Source organism: Phaethon aethereus (assembly GCF_964289735.1).
Source record: "Phaethon aethereus genome assembly, chromosome: Z".
Lineage (NCBI taxonomy): Eukaryota > Metazoa > Chordata > Aves > Phaethontiformes > Phaethontidae > Phaethon > Phaethon aethereus.
Window position 1 is genome coordinate 17,790,928 of NC_138577.1, and position 19,676 is coordinate 17,810,603.

Below are 19,676 nucleotides of genomic sequence, written 5' to 3' on the forward strand. Positions count from 1 at the left end.
CACAGGTTGTGTGGGTGTGGCAGGGAGCATCTCCTGACTGGCCTTTGCAGGTCTGCGTTAGACTCTGCTAGCCTGGAGCAGTTGGAAAAAATGCCTCCTGCGCTGAGCCTGAAAGTCAAGAATTATTGAGCAGTTGTGTTAAGAAGGGTGTGAGAAGTACCTTCTGATTTTCAAGTTTTGTACTAAACAGCATGTGTGAGAAATTTGGAGTTGGTAATAGTTTTAGTTTTTTCTGTGCTGTGATTCAATCCGTTCTCTTGGGATAAGAAAACTAAGGAGGGAATTATCTTCTATATTCAGTGTTACCATAGTTTTACATACTCGGCATGCTTGTGTTTTACAGTTTCTGACTAAATTCAAACTTTGCTAGCACTGCTAGGAGACTAGTTTTTTGATACCCAGATATGAGAGCATCAGCTGCTAATCAGTAACACCCACGTGGCAATTGTTACTCATTAGGGAGCTTGGTTTTTTGGACACTTGTGATTTAATCTCTGGTTAGATGAAGAAAGAAAACGTCTAGTTGAAAATACTCCAGTGTAAAATCAAGGTTTATCATACCAATTTACAGTCAAATGTGAAAGTGGAGCTATTTCTTTCTCTCCATTGCCTCACTGAACTGGGGTATCAGTGTATCTTGGCAGCATTGTGCCACAAAACAAGAAACTGCTGCCTGGCTTGTTTCAGCGTTCATGTTCATTTTGGTGTGGCAGCTCCAGTAACCTCTGTGCCCCACTAGCGTGGCTGTAAATGGTCAGGTAGTAATCCATGGTATGTATGTTTTCCCCCTACTATGGATGGAGACCTCACAAGTTTTGGGGGCCATGGTACAGTTTTGTGCAGAAGGCTGCACCGCCTGCACATCCAGCGTATCCCAGCTTCTGCCCTTCCCCGTTGTTATCAGATGCCAGTGATAATGGCAGGAGCAAAGTAGCATCCCTCGAACAGGATCGTGTAAGGGGGTTGTAGGCTATGTGTGTGGTGCAGGTGAATTAGGGAGAAGGAAGAGTGTGCTGTTTGGGGAGGCTGTAAAGCCTTGCTGGGTTATGCTCGGGTTGTGAAGGTTTGTATGCTTCGAGGTTGTAAAGGCTTGTGTGGATGTGCTCGGGTCCCTTGGAAGGTGCTTTCTCAGAAATGACACAGGTAGAAGCTTCCTGCATGAGAGAGCCTCCGTGGCAGCCCCTGGAGAGCAGCGCACGGAGCAGGGGCGCCGAGGCCGGGGCTCAGGGTTGTGCAGGGTGCCGGCAGGGATCAGAACGGGGGGTTAGCCCAGGTTACTCTCGTTCTTGCAGCCCCACAGCTACTCCTCCCATCTCCTCACCTTGGCGGGCTGCCTGCCGCGGGCAGTGGCCATAGGTACCAAGCCGGTGTTCCTCTGCTAACAGCCATTTGGCTTTTTGGTGTGGGAGCTGGTCTGTTAAACTGCATTGCTCCTCTCAGCTGTACTGCATGTAGTCCTAGGCCTGGGAAGGGTTATACATGGTATGCAAAGACGAACACAGCTTCAGAGGAGCATGGCCTGGAAAGGCGATTCATCATCTCTTTGTTCTTGAAAGAGATACTGTTCTTTTCCTGCTTTACTAGGCTAGTCGTTGGGTTCCATCCCCCAAAAGCTGCTGCGGGGGGAGTGTGGCTACTCCCTGGAAGACGGCTAGAGATTGACAATACTTGATTTTTTTCCCCCCTCTATATTAAATGGGCTAGAAACCCGTAAGGTAATTCTCTTTTAAAAACAGTATTTTCTCTCTGTTCTAAACTGCAAGATGATGTATGCCTTTGAGGCAATAAACTGTAAACTAAATACATTTCTGGTTTAAATCCAATCAGAAATTCAATAAAACTAGATAATAGTTTAAATGTCATGTCGTATTAGTTAATAATTCTAGTATATAAAGAAACTCTCTTACTGTCTTCTGTTATTACAGAAGTAGAGGTATGGATCTTCGGCATCTGCTGTTTACTTTGGCACTCGTCTGTGCAAATGACTCACTTTCTGCAAGTGATGGTAAGTTTTATGATACTTTTCTGTGCCTTTGTATGTGTACATATATATATAGCTTTATATAAAGAGTATTTTTATGTTATATAAATTCGTATTTATATTTATACTGTGCAAGTTCCTCGATTGCAGTAACCTGGGTATGTAATGTGAAATGTGAAAAATACATCGGTTAATCTTGTTGTACAAATAGTGGACAAGACTGAGACGTTTTGCAGAATGGAGGTGAATTTCATAGGCAATGTGATGTGTAAACAAGCTGGATCAATGTTGGTGTTAGATATCTGTATTTTCTTTGCTCAGATACTGAAATTATGAAAGAATTGTATGGAGTTAATTTTTTTATAGAAACTGGTGTTTTTTCCTTAAGTGCTTTTAGTATATTCGTATATTAAGTGTAGAACTATTTGTAATTACAGAGGAAGCATTTTAAGACTGTACACTTTGGGTTTGAGGCCAATATGAACAAGTTTTGTAAGAAATACACTTAGAAATTCTTGGGTAGAAGTTACAAAAGGGATTTGAAAAGAACATGTACCCTCAACCAGCCAACTAGCTGTGGGTAGCCAGCAGAAGCCTTTTTAGCAAGGAGGAGCTCTGAATGGATATCCTGTGTTGTTCATGACTCAACAGATCTGCCCAGGGTTCGCATCCACTGAATGTACCTCTGGCTTTCCACAGTTCTCCTTCCCATCCTTATTCACCTTAATTCTTCCATCTTTGGAATTAAATGCCAGGCTTGAAAGTATTTGGTTCAGCTGAGCTTTTTCTGATGCTTTTTCTTGTTGCAACCAGCAATGATTTACAGCCAGTTCTGTATCACCCAGAGGACTGTCCTGGCTCCGGTGGGTCCTTTGGGACTGATCTTTTACTCATTTAGAACAAAAAATTCCCATTAACTCCTGTGGGAGTTTTACATTGTGTCAGAGTGATGTGCTTACACTGGTTGTGATCTGCTCCTGTAAACAAATGCAACTTGAACTGGTCTGCTCTGTCTTGTTCTGGCCTTTGCAGAGAGCAGTAACAGTTTTGCATAATTACTAATTTTATGCAAATGTATCACCGCTTCTCCCAGATCTACGGAGCAGCTGCAGAAGGGTGGCTTCTTAACCAGGTGCTCCTCCTGGCCTCCTTGTCAAAATGAGCGTTAGCAGAGAAAGTCAGAGAGGGCAGTTTGACGAGTAATTTTAGAAAAAGTGGTGTGGAAACAGCTTCCACAGTAAACTGTAAATAAACTGATAAAATTTTGAATCACAGTTTCTGATACCATTCAGTTATTTTTTTTCTTTAGCTCCATACTTTGATGTTAGTGAATGCAAATTAAATACCTGTAGAGTTGCAAGCCATGGAATATGGTACTCAGCCAAAGGGCTGTGACATAGTTGCCTGTAGTTGTAACTGTCCTACACTTTAAAGGTATAATCATCCTCCTTTGCCCTGATACAGTTCTGTATTTTCTTGTGGTTGCATACTTAAAATTTCTAGATACCCATATTTGCAGAAGTGCTAGAGAGATATAAGGGGTATAACTTTGTTGTTAAAGGAAACAGTAAGCTGAAATACAGTACAATTAGAACTCAAAGGATCAGTTTTCAGCAAATTCTTCCATAAAGTTCATTTTGGTTATTAAAAAGGGGGTTTGGATAGGGAATACACAAGTTTCTGTTTATTTTACTTCTCTGTGTGTGGCTCAGACACTGTGTCCCCTCCTTGCTAGTTAAGGCTTTTTCTTTAACATTTACCAAATTTGGTTTGAGTTCTTACTTACACAGTTTGAGTTCTGACAATCAAAGGTGATGAATGAATCAAGTTCCCACTTTTGTAACCCACTTTCATTTCCTACTTGCAGCAGTACTTCCATTCTTACGGAATGGAAGTTCTCATAGTTGCCATCACAGAAACATGGTGGGATGCTTCTCATGACTGGAGTGCTGCAATGGATGGCTATAAGCTCTTCCGAAGGGATAGGCAAGGAAGGAGAGGCGGTGGGGTGGCTCTGTATGTTAGGGAGTGTTTTGATTGCATAGAAATCAATGATTGTGAAGATCAAGTCGAGTGCTTATGGGTAAGGATGAGGGGGAAGGCCAATGAGGCAGATACCTTGCTGGGAGTCTGTTACAGACCACCCAACCAGGACGAAGAGACAGTTGAGACATTCTATAAGCGACTGGCAGAAGTCTCGCATTCACTGGCCCTTATTCTTGTGGGGGACTTCAGTCTACCGGACATCTGCTGGAAATATAACAAGGCAGAGAGAAAACAATCCGGGAGGTTCCTGGAGTGTGTGGAGGATAACTTCCTGACACAGCTGGTGCGTGAGCCCACCAGGGGAGGTGCCTTGCTTGACCTGCTGTTTACAAACAGAGAAGGACTGGTGGGAGATGTGGTGGTTGGAGGCCATCTTGGGCTTAGCGACCATGACGTGATAGAATTCTCAATTGTGAGAAAAGTAAGGAGGGGGGTCAGCAATACTGCTACCATGGACTTCCAGAGGGCAGACTTTGGCCTGTTCAGGTCACTGGTTGAGAGTCCCTTGAGAGATAGTCCTGAAGGACAAAGGGGTCCAGGAAGGCTGGACAGTCTTCAGGAAGGACATCTTAAAGGCGCAGGAGCAGACGGTCCCCACGTGCCATAAGAAGAGCTGGCGGGGAAGGCGACCAGCCTCGCTGAACAGGGATATTTTGAGGGGACTCAGGGAAAAGAGAAGAGTTTATCATCCCTGGAAGAAGGAGCAGGCAACTCACGAAGAGTACAAGGATCTTGTTAGGTCAAGCAGGGATAAAATTAGAAAGGCAAAAGCCCAGCTAGAGCTCAGTCTGGCCACAGTTGTAAAGGATACTAAAAAATGCTTCTACAAATATATTAACAACAAAAAAAGAGGCAAGGAGAATCTCCATCCCGTACTGGATATGGCGGGGAACATTGTCTCCAAGGATGACATCAAGGTTGAGGTACTGAATGCCTTCTTTGCCCCAGTCTTTAATAGCCAGTCCAGGTATCTGCAGGGTATTCAGCCCCCTGAGCTGGAAGATGGGGATGGAGAGCACGATAACGCGCTCATAATCCAGGAGGAAGCAGTTAAGGACCTGTTAAGCCACCTGGACACCCACAAGTCTATGGGGCCTGATGGGATCCACCTGAGAGTACTCAGAGAGCTGGCAGAGGAGCTTGCCAAGCCACTCTCCGTCATTTATCAGCAGTCCTGATTAACAGGGGAGGTCCCAGATGACTGGAGGCTTGCCAATGTGACGCCCGTCTACAAGAAAGGCCAGAAGGAAGATCCTGGGAACTACAGGCCTGTCAGCCTGACTTCCGTACCGGGGAAGATCATGGAGCGGTTCGTCTTGAGAGTGCTCACAGGGCATGGGCAGGACAACCAAGGGCTCAGGCCCAGCCAGCATGGGTTCATGAAAGGCAGGTCCTGCTTGACCAACCTGATCTCCTTCTATGACCAGGTGACCCACCTAGTGGATGAGGGAAAGGCTGAGGACGTTGTCTACCGGGATTTTAGTAAAGCCTTTGACAGCGTCTCCCACAGCATTCTGCTGGAGAAACTGGCGGCTCGTGGCTTGGATGGATTTACTCTTTTCTGGGTGAGGAACTGGCTGGATGGCTGAGCCCAGAGAGTTGTGGTGAATGGTGTTAAATCTGGCTGGCGACCGGTCACAAGCAGTGTTCCCCAGGGCTCGGTTCTGGGGCCGGTCTTGTTCAATATCCTTATTGATGACCTGGAATGAGGGGATGGAGTGCTCCCTCAGTAAGTTTGCAGACGACACCAAGTTGGGTGGGGGTGTTGATCTGCTGGAGGGTAGGAGGGCTCTGCAGAGGGATCTGGACAGGCTGGATCGATGGGCAGAGGTCAACTGTATGAGGTTTAATAAGGCCAAGTGCCGGGTGCTGCACTTGGGTCACAATAACCCCATGCAACGCTACAGGCTTGAGGAGGAGTGGCTGGAGAGCTGCCCGGTGGAAAAGGGCGTGGGGGTGCCGGTTGACAGCTGGCTGAACATGAGCCAACAGTGTGCCCAGGTGGCCAAGAAGGCCAACAGCATCCTAGCCTGTATCAGAAATAGTGTGGACAGGAGGAGTAGGGAAGTGATCGTGCCCCTGTACTCACGACTGGTGAGGCCGCGTCTTGAATCCTGTGTTCAGGTTTGGGCCCCTCACTACAAGAAGGATGCTGAGGTGCTGGAGCGTGTCCAGAGAAGGGCAACGAAGCTGGTGAGGGGGCTGGAGCACAAGTCTCAGGAGGAGCGGCTGAGGGAACTGGGGTTGTTGAGTCTGGAGAAGAGGAGGCTGAGGGGAGACCTTATCGCTCTCTACAGCTACCTGAAAGGGGGTTGTGGCGACGAGGGTGTTGGTCTCTTCTCCCAAGTAACTAGCGGTAGGACAGGAGGAAATGGCCTCAAGTTGTGCCAGGGGAGGTTTAGATTGGATATTAGGAAAAAATTCTTCACCAAGAGGGTGGTCAGGCATTGGAACAGGCTGCCCAGGGAGGTGGTGGAGTTGCCATCTCTGGAAGTGTTCAAAAAACGTGTGGATGTGGCGCTTCAGGACATGGTTTAGGGGACATGGTGGCACTGGATTAATGGTTGGAGCTGATGATCTTGCAGGTCCTTTCCAACCTTAGTGATTCTGTGATTCTGCTGCCTAGATGTTCCATGGGAAATGAATGCGCTTGTTTAAGAAGTGTGTAAGGCAGTGTGGGGCAGTGAAGTGTTTATTTTCATATTAGAATTGGGCTGAAACAATGCGGGCCTTTACTTCACATGTTTTGAGTTCTTCTCTGATTTCTGATTTGGTTAAAAGGAGGGGAATTTGCTGATCAGAATTTGCAGAATAAAGCTATATACTCATTTTTCTCCTTTGTGTACCAATCTCTTTAGTTAGGCCTGTGAACTGAAATAAAATTTGCAAATTCCTCCTTGGTTCTGATGAAATGTGGAAAGTCAGTATTTCACAGTGAAATATGATACATGTACCAGCTTCTATTCATTGCCTCATACAGAATGGTCAGTAGAACAAAAATTAATTTGTCCTGACTTGATCCTTCCCCCGCAGTGTCCGGATTTTACAGTACGTTCATTCAATAGACAAAAATAATCCCTGCCCAGATGCAGTCTACTGGACCAATTGATTTCTCTGTCGAGATTTAAGAGCACATGAGGACTTTTTGATCCTTGGCAGATAAGGTGTGGCCCAGATGTCCTAAGTTCAGCAAAAATCTGTGTTATAAGTAAAACTTAACCACTACACTACCTTTGTGTGACTTTGTCTGTATTGATGAAATAGTAACTTCCATAAGCTTACTTTCAGGATCAAAAAATTGAAAACATTTTAATTGTGTTCCTGGTCTTAAATCCAAGACACAATACTAAATATATATGTCCTGATTTGCTGCATTATTGAAGAATTGCGTGTGTGAAAGGAACAAAGTTTTGTTGCCCCGAAAATAAATTTGTAACCATTAAACTGCTTCTAATGCTGTAACACATTTATTCTGAGTAGGGGAAATGCTCAGCTAAGGAAGTCAGACAAGAAAGTGTAAGTCGAGGAGGAATATTTGAGATAACAGCATGAGAGAACATACATTTGCCATTCTTGCATGATTTAGGACACAGTATTAGATGAGATCTGTTTATTATCTCTTTTGTTCTTTTTTTGCCCCATGTGAATGTGCTTGTACCTGCAAAAGTTCTTGTGAGCATCCAGCCCCACTCAGGTGATGAATCCTGACAACCTTGCAGAGCTCTGCCCAGCACAGTCTTGCAGAGGTCTTCCTATAAACTTAATTAGTGTGCTCCATTTCTGTACCATATCTGATATGTAGCCTGAGGGACTGGATCTACAGTGTCATGGTTCCCTAAAAAATCCACATCAGTAATTGTATTTCTTCTGGCAGCACATTAAAAAATTGCATGTACTGTTAATCTTGCACCAAAGCACATTACTGAGACAGTATACAGACTTGTACGTGGAAGACTTTTATGTCTTGAAAGTAAGTAAAGGTTATGTTCAGCCTTACAAGAGCCTGTGCTTCAAGCTGGCTCCATGCTATAGGGCTGGATCCACCCTTGGCACACAGTGAAATCCCATACGTGTTTCCTCCTGGCGGGAGAGAGGGGGTGCGGCCAACGGTTGGCCAGGCAACTGCACAGCAAACGAGACCAGATATTGGACATTTAGTCACCTATTTGCTGTCTCCAGCTGGTGCCAAGTTCTGCTGGAGGCTTTCCACTGATTTAGCTCGTTCTCGTGCTCTCCTTTTGCAAAGAGCTTGGCTTGCTGGCTCGCTAAACTGAGGCTGTGGCTAGCATGAAGGGACAGGGGTGCCCACCATCTCTGAGATGGCAATGCTAAATGGGACCAAGCATACGGACTGCACCCGGTCTTCAAGCGTAATTCAGAGCTGAGCAAGTCTGGGACTTGCAGCCACCTACCAGGGGACCCACATGCTGTTCGTGTCCTTGAGGTGCCTGCCCTACAATGGTAAGGGCAGAACAGAGGCAGTGGTAGAAAGAAAGTGTAAAGGCCACAATAATGGCAAGGTAATTTCTAATAGGTGTGTAATTACCATAGGTAAATGGGTTTTGTGCCCTAGGGATTGGAAAACATAAGGCCTATTTTCACAGCTAATGAAGGCATTTTTATTAAGTCAACAGAATGCTTCTAAGAGTTTAGGTTGCTTTGAAGATGGGGGTTTTGTGTGATTTTTAAAGTTTAGTTTAATTTAGTTAATTAGGTACATGAACAAGAAAGAGTACTGCTTTGTGAGTAGATGACCTATGTCTGTGAAATACTAATTTTCATTCAATAAAAAAATAAGAGCTTATGTTCATGTACACATACACAATTTGTGTTTGAGATATTTACATTAATGCAACTGCAGTGTTGCAAATACATATCCAGCATCCACCTAAGTATTTTGGTTTACTATATCTGCTGACATCGGAAGTGGTTGAGGGGAATTGCTCGAGACACAGATTGCAAAATGTTTAGGAAGCACAGTAAATTTTGTCTGCCCTTTCCTTCTCTACAACTGATGAGTGCAGGTCACATAAGGACATAGAGGAATAAACTGGGAATTAGTCCCAGTTAATAAAACAATACATAAGCTCAAGCAGTTCCAAAACTAATTTCTTCCCAGTGAAAATAAGTGGGAAATGTCTTTTATCATTTTTTATACTAGATCAAAGTTCGTTCCAGACTATTAGAGCTATGCTAATTCATCCTCGGAAGCAGGTTTAGAGAGGCATTCATGTTTAGTGATAGCACAATAAAAATGTTTTTGCCTGAACTGTTTTTATACAATGATAATTTTAAGAGATACAAGCCTGAATTTATTGTTCATTTTATCTAAACTGATTTTAGAATTTTTTTTAATCACAACTTTTTTTAATTATTGTATGAAGCTGTTATGCTCAGATGCTCTGTTTTTCTCACTTTTATGTAAGAAGTAGGATTAATTATTTTCCCTTCTGAGACATATCAAATCTAATTTTTAATTTGATCAGAATGTCCTTCTGTTATGCTGGTGTCTGCTTACTTACTGTACCTGGATGCTTTGCATGCATTACATATCCAGATTAAACAATCTAAGATGTGCACTGGATATGAAAGTTCCCAATTACAGAGCTGGAGATTGAATCTATAACCCATGCATAGGGCTTTAGTGTCATTAGAGACACCTCTGGGCACCCAAAACATCTGCGCGGGACTCAGCGATGACACAGGTTCTGCAGGACAGCTACATCATTCTGGAATGGCCAGAAGCTTAGAGTTCCATAAAAAGCTTCCATCCCGGCATCTCATATGTACCTGAACATCTGTTTTCAGGCAATTAAATCAACTCCATCAGCTGTTCTTTGTTCCAAGGACTGTGTTGAATAGCTCTCCAATGACTGTTGGGAGCTTGGACACCTAAGGATGAGATTCATCCATGTCTGAATCATATGGATATCCTCTAGGTACCCAAAACATGCATGAGACTTGTAGGTAGGACATCTGTGCCTTTTGAAGCAGAGGCTGGAAGGCAAGCAGAATATTCTAGGCACTCTAACATAGCTACAGATGTTTAGGCAACTGGATTTTGCCCTACCTTGCATAATAAAGAGAGCTAAATATAGGTATCTTCATTTTGAACTGAGCCTCACCCTTACGGCTGCCCTTGTTTGGGTATGCATAATTCTCCGTGATTTCTACTGGGCAGCGTCATAGTTGCTCAGCCACACCCTGTAGGTCTTCTGCTACAGCCAAGGTGAGGGGTCTTTTCACGGGATTGGCAGGATAGCAGTTGGGTTCTTGTTGTCACCATGAAGTTAAGCATCAGACGTTATCTGAAGGCGTGGATTTGACTATTGTGACACATGGAGTTCTTAGTCTAAGCAGGAAGGTGCCTTTGAATAGCAGCATATTCTCTACTGAGAAAGGGAAATTTGTCCATCTGTTCCTGGAGTCAGGAGATACCAGGGACTTCTTTGCTTGGCTTGAAATATTCAGAAAAAACGTTCATAGCTGTATGGGGTCTTGGCTGAAAACATGTTCTATGATTTAATCAAACTCAAATTTTGTAGACTGCAGTCAGTGTAATGACAAAGCATTTCTCACAGGTGAAGGGTGTTCTTTTATTTTTAATTACTTTTTTTGATGATCAGGAAGACTACACATATTTGCGTATGTAACAATCCTAATCTTTTTTAGGAGGTGACAAAAAATAATGAGAAAAGGCAGAATCTTCCTTAGCTTAAGCTGCAAACTGTCTTGCCTCCTCTTGGTGGATAGTAATGCCATAATACAGTTGGTAGTTATTTGTTCATTGTTCATCATTTTCTCTTCTTAATTCTTCTAATTGGTGTGTCTTTGCTAAAGCATTTCTCTGTGTTAGCTACTTTCTCAATTATATGCAGCTAAGTACAGAATGCAAGCCAAAACAGAGCTGGCAGTAATATCTGAAAAGCTCAAAACTGTGATCAGCTCGGTGCATTCTGGTTTATGTGGACAGGGGACAAAACTGTCAAGAATGTGGATTTAAAACTTTTACCTGTAGACAAAGTCTTGGGAATAGTTGCCTTATTTCCAGAAGTTTAAGTGTTTCTGAGCAAGAAATATGTTCCATTATGTAGAAGAGATTGCTATAGAGCCGTTCCAGGAGCCAGGATCAGAAACCTTGGCACAGGGAAGTGCAAGTTATACCACTCTGATCTGGCTAAGCCATTTCAGCTGGAGGGAAGATTCATTCTGGCAGAGGGCAAAGTAGTATTTCCATCATCACTTTCCATTGGCATCACGCATGGCTTTGATGGCTAGCAGAAAAATCCGAGGGAAGGCCTTGAGTCTGTGCATTTCTCAGTTACTTTGACTGCTCTTGCTTCCTAACCGGTAGTATGTATTTCAGATAAGCCATTTGTCTAGGCCAGTGTGACCGTATCTATGCTCTCATATGGAGAAGAAAGGATTTCACCTTTTCTTTCTTCTGTATTGGAGCATACATGGTATTGTAAGGGGAAGGGATTTGGGATTTCTAAGAGTGGAAGACACATGCTGCAAATTAATTCTAGACAGGCCTATATTTTGTCAGAAACACAGAAAATAAAAATACAGTGCTGAAATTTTCAGCTGTAGTAGCCTTAAATTATGGCCCTAAAAATCCACGTTTAGGATTGTAACTGAGTAGATCCAATGGTTCAAATGCTAACCTAGGTTGCCAGAGACTTGTCTCCTTTGTCCTTTCCTCCAAACCACATCTGTGACTCCAGCATTTACTTAATACTTTCAAGACTTTGGATATCTTCACCCACAAGCCTGCCAAAAACACTTCATGAACAATCAGCTTCCGCCAGACACCCTACAAAATAACGTACATGCCATAGTTATCCCATCCAGTTACCTCTGTTATCTTTAACATTCCTGCTATCGTGTATATTTCATTCATTGCTCTTTAGTTGCCATCACATTTTCTCCTCTTTTGAACAAAAAATAGCCCATTTGCTGTCCTCTGATTGCTGTGTTTTGAGGTAATTTGCAAGAATTAGCCACACCTCTAGTTAGTGTGTTAGTAGTTAGTGCCAAGTGTAGTCAGGAGAAGACAACCTTTCTGCCTCTCAGCTGCAAAGCTTCTAATACCAGCGTAGGTCTTTGCTTTCCCAAGCAGGCCCACAGACTTCAGCCAGGCCTCCAACACACAGTGGTCCTCCTGCAAACCAGAACTGTTCCTCATTTACCAGGGCCAAGCTGCACCCGAAACTGCTGGCCGACGGTGGCCACTTGTGGCTTCCTTTTGGAGGAGAAGCAGTGAAGTCAGTGTGAAACAAACTTTTGCCCACACGTGCAATTAAGTCCGTATATTTAAAGAGGAAGATCGGATGATGAAGAGATGCAAAAATGTGCACAGCAGTCTGTTACTGCTATCTAAGAAGCTAACAAGTGAGAAAATTCCTAGATGCAGCTTTTACTTTAACTCCTGTTTTGATATTTTAAATGTAGTTGTATATTTTATATGAATTATTTAAACAGTTTGTACTGCAGTTGCCAAATGAACTCAGTTAATAAACTGTGCAACAGGGGAAGGAAAAGTAGCTGAAGCAAATAAACATTAATCCATATTATAAAAGCATATTGCATGAGTTATAATGAATCATTCTGTGCAGTGGAGCACACACTGGGTAAATGGCTTTCAATACCACCCATCTGTAACAGGAAAAAGAAACCCTTGTTCCTGCACATTCGTAGCATACAATGAAATGACCATGGGGAAGGGGTGACATTTTTTCATTAATTTAAACAATGATGCAGTTATTGTGCAGTAACATGCACTGCCTGTTTTAAAATAGAAGAGATTTTTAGAACCAAGAGGCTGTCTGCAATGTTGCACCTTTTCTTTCTATGCTGTGCTCTTCAAAAGTGACAGTCAGAATCAGACTGGAAACAGAATGAAAATGCGGCTGGGAATTGGACAGCCATCACTGAACAGTCATGGTTCCTACCAGTATAAATGAGGGAGCGTTGTTTGCACCTCAGCAATACTTTGGCATACCTGGGTGTTCTCTTCAGCCGTTCCAAGGGATCAGAAGTGAAAGAGAAGCGTTTTAGAGTAGGAATTCACAAGATGCTATGCTTGAATCACACAGAGTGACTATGAAAGCTCTGTGCTGGTCACCACACTCAGCCGAACCAGATGATTCTCAGAGTTACAGCAGCACTTCCAGCCCAGTTGGGTATTTTGGGATCTGGAGCCACCACTTGGAGGATGGCTGCATCCAGCCTTGCAGAATTCTTGGTTAGTTGGGCTCCAGAGTCCCCCGGTTGCTTGTTTCCAACCTTGGCTATTTACCCAATCTTCCCTGTTACACTCCAGCAGAGTACTGGTACCCAGGTGATTATCCACTTCCAGGGAAGATCGAAACGGGAATGAGATAGTGCTGGGGAGCTTAGCCATTGTGCGGCCCTCCACAGCAAGGCTCTGGCAAGGTTCTCCTTGGGGAATAAAAGTTTTTGGCCGAGGCTGTTTCCCTTCTCTGGTACTGGAGAGATACTTAGAATGAATAGCCAAGGAATGATGCTGTAGGTGAGAGGCAGAGCTACAGACTCTAGTCCTTACTACAGTAAGGACTCGCTAGCTCTGAATCTGGAAGCCCTGGTGTTTAACAAGACAGAGGTTTCTCTACTTTGCTTTCTCTTCCCTCCCATAGTAGAAGCATGCTGTAAAATAAAATAGTAACAGCCATGGTTAGTTTTCTGCAGAACTCTACAGAACTGTTACCCTGATAGGGATTTTTAATCCTTCTTGCATAATGCAGTGAAGACTTTCTTTTTCCTGAAGTAAAGGATTGAGGTTTTTTACAGATAATTTAAATTCCATTTTTTACTTTACAAAGTAGGTAATTCCATGCTAAAAGGTGTAGAATAGCCATAAGGTAGGCTGATAGAGTTGGTGTGTTATCTAAAGGGCCATGCATAATGTCAGTTCAGTCCTGTGTTTCATTCTTACTGAGTTGGTCAACAAGATTCAAAGAATGCAACAGGAAACTGTTAATTATTATGTAGTTGGGAATTTATCACTTGTATCAGTCTCAGCACCAACAAAGTGGAATGTAGCAAACCTGACATCAATTATAAAAAAGGACTCTAGGAAGTTGCACATCAGAAAGTTAGTCCTCTGGGCAAGGCAGGTTGGAAGAAACTTGAAAAAAGCATATGCTGGTAAATGCATCGATAAATGTGACTTACTCAGACTCCTAAATATATCATATTTCTTTCAAAAGACACTTTCTGTCATCCATAGCTACTGACTCAAAAAAAAAAGATTTCAACACGCACACAGAAAATGGTTGTTCGGTTCCTACAATGTGGATTTTCAGAAAACCTCTGATACAACGCTGTAGCAAAGGTTACTTTAAAAAATGCCAGTGGATAAAATGGAAGGTTTTCCATGGATTAAAAATTAATCAGAAGGGGAAACAAAGGAACAAACTATCAGCTCCCACAGCAGAAGCATCCAAGGATATTTCCCTTCTACAGACCGTACAAGCAGTAATGAAATCAACAAGATCTCTTCTGCTTGGAAAGCTCCGTGGCAGGACGGGACAGAAACCGGTGCAGTCCTGTGTGGTGCCAAGGGAGTTGGAAGAGAAGGATGTGAGCGGGCAGGAGCCCTTGGGGGACTGATGGGAGCCCTGCATGCACGCGTGCAAACGCTCGGCACTGCACTGCTGGAGTGATGGGAGTGCAGTCTGGCTGGGGAAGCGTGAAAGATCCACCCAGACCGAGAAGTGTGTCTTTTGTGGGCTATCCCTAACTGTTACCCGGAGCATATTGAGAGAAACTTGCTGAAAGGAAGTATGCTTATTCTGCATTTGGTCTGGGATTTTGTTTGCTTATTATTCCTTTAGCAATGTTTAGTCTTGGCTTTAGGGCTGACACAGAAAGTTCAGAAGCAAGTTTGAAAACTCACTTGGATCAAGAGTTTACCCTTGAATCCCTATCTGCTAGAACCTCCTGTTTTTTACTTTATAAAGAACAAAATAACGAGAACAGTTACATGCCTGGCTGGCAAACATCATGTGCATCATGTTGCTTTTAAAAGGCACTTAGTGTTTGCCACCCATGCCTACTGTAAAACAGGAAAACCTGCTAACATTTAATAATTACTGCATCTTAAACAAAAACATGTACAAAGTAAAATAATGTCATTATACCCTTTGAATTTGTCTTCTGTCTCTTCATCACTGAAGCACAAAAAAAGGATAATGTGATAATTTGACTTTGAACAGGAAATTGCACGTGTTAGGGAAGCAAATGTAGGTAACAACTATAAATGTTAACATGGTCTATTTATTACTTGCTGTTAATCATCAAATAGTTAGTACTCAATATACAACGAAAATGCTTATGTCAACTATAGTTAGTGTTGTATAGGATTTCGTTCAAACTGTTTTAATCCACTTGTATACATCCTGGGTTGATCTTTGCTTGCAGTGAAGTGTTTTTCTGGAAGTTAAAAGTAATTATTAATGGAATGGAAATTATTAGTGGTTCATGGTTTGGCAAGGAAAAGAAATGCCTTTTTAAGTTCTTAGTGTCTATTTTAGAGGGCTTCTACACCAGAAATTGTTGAGGGTGGAGTGTAACGCAGAAGTGTTTTCTGTCATAAGCTATGTGTTGATATTTGGGGTTCATCCCAGTGAGGTATTTGGAAGTAGAAGTCACTGGTCTGATTATTCTCCATCACTTACGCCCATTTGTTTCATAGGGCAAAGGAAATGTGAGTGGTTTATTAAAAAGGACATATAAAACACTGGTGAACAATGTGGGAAAATGCTGGTGTGTGTACATAAACAACGTAATTTATTTTCTAGTGAACTGTTTCATTCTCTGCTGCATTCTTCAGTGGATTTGTAGGGGATGCTTGGTCTTGCTAACTAGTTTAGTTAGCTTTGAATGTAACTGCCTGGTCTGTTTTAGTCAGAAATTGCCCTGTTATTCAAGGATGCCTCCACTTGGCTCCAGAGGTCAGCTCTTCATGCTGTGAAGATCTACCAAGCCACTTCACAGGAAGAACACTTGCATCTAGGGCACCTCCACAGGTAGTGAAATGGATGTGAGATCAATAACTTATTACCTTTCCTTTCTGATGCCATAGCATTTGCACAATAGGAAGCTGTAGAAGTTAATCAGAAGAACGCAGGGTATCTCCTGTTATTCTAGGCATATCCCTTTCAATGAACCTAGGGCCTTTCAGAAATAAATTAAAGTCCTGGCTGGACTATGCCATACGTTACAGTGGTAGAAGGCAAGACTTTGCTCTTGAAAGGGTGCGCTGGGAGTTACACAGGCTATCCAGCTGTCACAGATGGGATGTTTAACCTCCCATTCCTGGCCAAGCCAGTTAAGTAGAGTTACGTCCTTGTCTACAAAACTACTTGCAATAATGTTGCAGAACCCTCCTGTAGAAGGTTCTGAAGAAGAGCAGGCTTCATCTGAAGAGGGGTAGCAAAGACAAAACCAGCAGAAATGAGTGTGGTTGCCTGAAATATGCAGCTGCGATTACCTACTTTTCCAAGGCCGTGAACACTGCTTATTGTTTGAAATAGGTTTTTCTCTGAGTTGCCCTTTCTTTGCTCCCCAAGTCAAGAAACATTTGGTTTTTTACCAGGAGGAACATGCGTTACAGAATCTGGCACGTTTGCATGTGGTGCAGTCTTGTGAATGTTTTCTTGAGATAAGTGAGTGACAGCTTCCAGTTGGTGTTCTGCAGGAGATGAGGGCTTCTTTCCAAAAGTGCTGACCATGTCAAAATAACTATATTCTCCTTGCAGAGCTGACATGTTATCTTATCTGCCAGTACAGCAGGCTTGATATTCTGCTACCCCAGTTTATCTAGCTAATAGACCTAAGTAGCAGTTCTAGTTACAGGAAAGACTGTGCAAGGATTACATCTATCAGAGTTAGCGTTTGGTCTGTGTTGTCCAACTTTATAACAGAAAACTTGGTTGTAAATTATTGTTAAATACTGTTTTTCAGTTATGAAATCTTGTTACCACTGGAATTCAACATGTTTTTTCTTCCAATTTGTTAAGCCAAAAGCGCAACTTTTCTTGAGAAAATGAGGCTCTGTTTTCTTCTTGTTTAGAGAAGTGTCAACAGTTAAAGTTTTACTATTCAATTTCATTATATCCCCTTGAAATCCCTTAAGAAACATGGGTTATGACTATGACAGTGCTTTGTACAGATGGGTTTGACATCTCAGCAACTTGCAAAGATGTGTGAAATGCAGTTAAGATCTCCAGTAATCACAAGATACGTGTCTGTACGCACTGGCTTTCTAGAAACAGCATTATTTTTCCCCAAAGTCATAGATATCCCTGAAGGAAATAGAATGTTAGACTTAGCATGTGGCTTTTAACCCTTTGGAAGAACAGAAGTGGGGACCAATAACAATAATAAACGGCTTGCACTGGTAGGACTCCTGGATTTAAAGAGGAATGGTCTCTGTATGTTGTTCTACTTGCCTGTGGGAATCGCATTATGTATTCAACTGCAGTTTATGAAAAGCTGCTACAGTCTCTAACAAACTGCTTTTCTAAAAGCTCTGAATCAATCCTATCTCTACTTCACTAGAGCTAAGCCACCCTGACTCCTTTTATAGGTGGGGAAGTCCCACAGCATTTCCTGGTTGTTAACATAATACGCTGTAGTGTTAAATGCAGCCTGTTAGAAAGACCTGTTTTTACAAAAATGCATAAGAAGGAATCCTCCTTCCTTTAAATCAGGACAAGGCTTAGCTCATAGATAAGGAATACAAATTGTTGCATATTTGGGATGGCTATGGGATGGGCGAGTTCCTGGGAGGAACAGATGCCATACGCAAATCCTTGCAGCTGAACGTACAGGAACGTGTCAGGAGAGCTGCTGTGTGGAGCACGTAGGCTGTCCTCAGTGCTCAAGTGTTTGTTTCAGTGCTAAGATGTGAGTGAGATTTGTTTTACTGATTAAGCCTGTTTGGTTGTTTTTTGTGTTTTGTTCTGGTTTTTTTTTTTTTTTATTAGTAGGTGGTTCCCACACGATTGGTGTGAAATTACCATCTTCATTTTTTGATTGTTTCCTGGAGGAAACATGCCCCAGTTACCTGAATTGTCACTAGCAGACATACCTGTTAGGGCAGAAAGCCAAAGGGGTGGCAATAACCGGAGCCCTTCAGATGAGGCTGAGTCATGTTGACAGAAACGTGTGAGCTTCCAAAGCCACTTACTTGTCCTAAAGTAGTCAAAATACCCATTACTCCAGCTGTAATAACGACATTGGTCTGAAACAAGCTTTCAGCGTCTGGCTGTGACACATAAATTCCTCTGTGTCCTTGGAAAATTGATTAATATCTGTGTCCTAGCTACCCAGCTGTAAAGTGAGAAGGCACTCTAAGGATAAACTCCTTAATCGGTTTGAGTTGATCAGATATTATGGTGATGAAATTGCTGAGGTTGTGCAACATCCTCTGTCAACAGCATTACATTTATTGTGCAGACCAAAACGATGGAAAAATACATGTCTTCTTCGAGCAGTCACAAAGCTGGCGGGCTGCCTCCTCCACCGAGGCTGGGGAAGGTGGCTGTGTGTTTGTCGAGAGGTGGGGGACACCACCAGCAAGCAGAGAAAAACACTGACGTTTCCTTCAGCGCATATTTGTTTTCTGCATAAATCTGCATACTTGCAGAAACTGTACTTTTCTTCCAACAGACAAGGACTTGAACTAATGTGGGCCCATAAGTAATTGTTGCCATGGGAAACTCTGAAATGGCCACCCACACTTCTATATCTGAATGGAGCTTCTGTTCAGACCTACTGCTCAATCCATGTGTCAGCATATGCACGTAATGCGTATATATGTTTCTTCCCTGGTGTAGCGTGATCAAATTGAGATAGAAAAGGTTGCTTTTAATGTAAAAGATTTTGGTACCATCAGCAGCACCTGGAACACTTTGTCTATGGGGCCGCTCAAGTAACCAAGATGCCCAGAGTACCACTTGGTGTTGCTTCAGTTCATTGATATGCTCTGAGCTTACAGAAAGGCACAGCCAGTCCTAAGAAATTTTCACTTTTCTTTAGTTGTTGCCTATGTGACCTTGAAGCCCTTCTCGCCACAGCATAACATGATCCAAACATAAAAATAGAAATGGAGCTTTTCAAAGAAGTGTTTTGTTTTGCATTACAAACCTGTTCTCCACTTTTCTTGTAGTCTGAAAAGGCTGCATTGTCCTGTGTGAAATTTTCTAAAATACTTCTGTCATGCGATGTATACCTGATGTTGAAAATCTCAGCTCAAATGCCTGAAGTTTGGAGAAGTTGAAAGATGCCCACGGTGGCCAGTAGTGACCAAGGAGTCTCTGCTGGGACGAAGAAGGGGTGCCGCTGGTCCATGGTTTCTACTAACCAGCAGGTGCTTGTATCAATTCTAGGTACACTCTTAGACAGGTTAAACTTGACTTATTTTTAAGCTGCTTAGCTTCTGAGAGCTTTTAGAGATGCTGTTGAAGCCAAGCTGCTTGCTAGCCAGCTGCACCAGAAAATCACTAGGGTTAAGAAACGTAATTGTTTCACTATTAGTGCATCAGCAGAACAAGGACTTCTCTAAGTATAGCTGCATCACCATCCTTTCAGAGAGGATCTGTGTGAAGCACGTTAAAAC

At 42.8% G+C, this 19,676-nt stretch overlaps 1 protein-coding gene across 1 annotated transcript in view; it reads left to right on the top strand.

Moving 5' to 3' along the window:
- Nucleotides 1–1,935: 1,935 nt before the first annotated feature.
- GHR (growth hormone receptor) overlaps nt 1,936–19,676 on the top strand; it is a gene marked incomplete at both ends in the record, with an annotated part of 73,250 nt that continues 55,509 nt past the window's right edge. The window contains one exon of the mRNA XM_082013037.1: nt 1,936–2,005. Within this exon, the coding sequence (XP_081869163.1) occupies nt 1,936–2,005 (70 nt within the window). The remainder of the gene's footprint in view (nt 2,006–19,676) is intronic.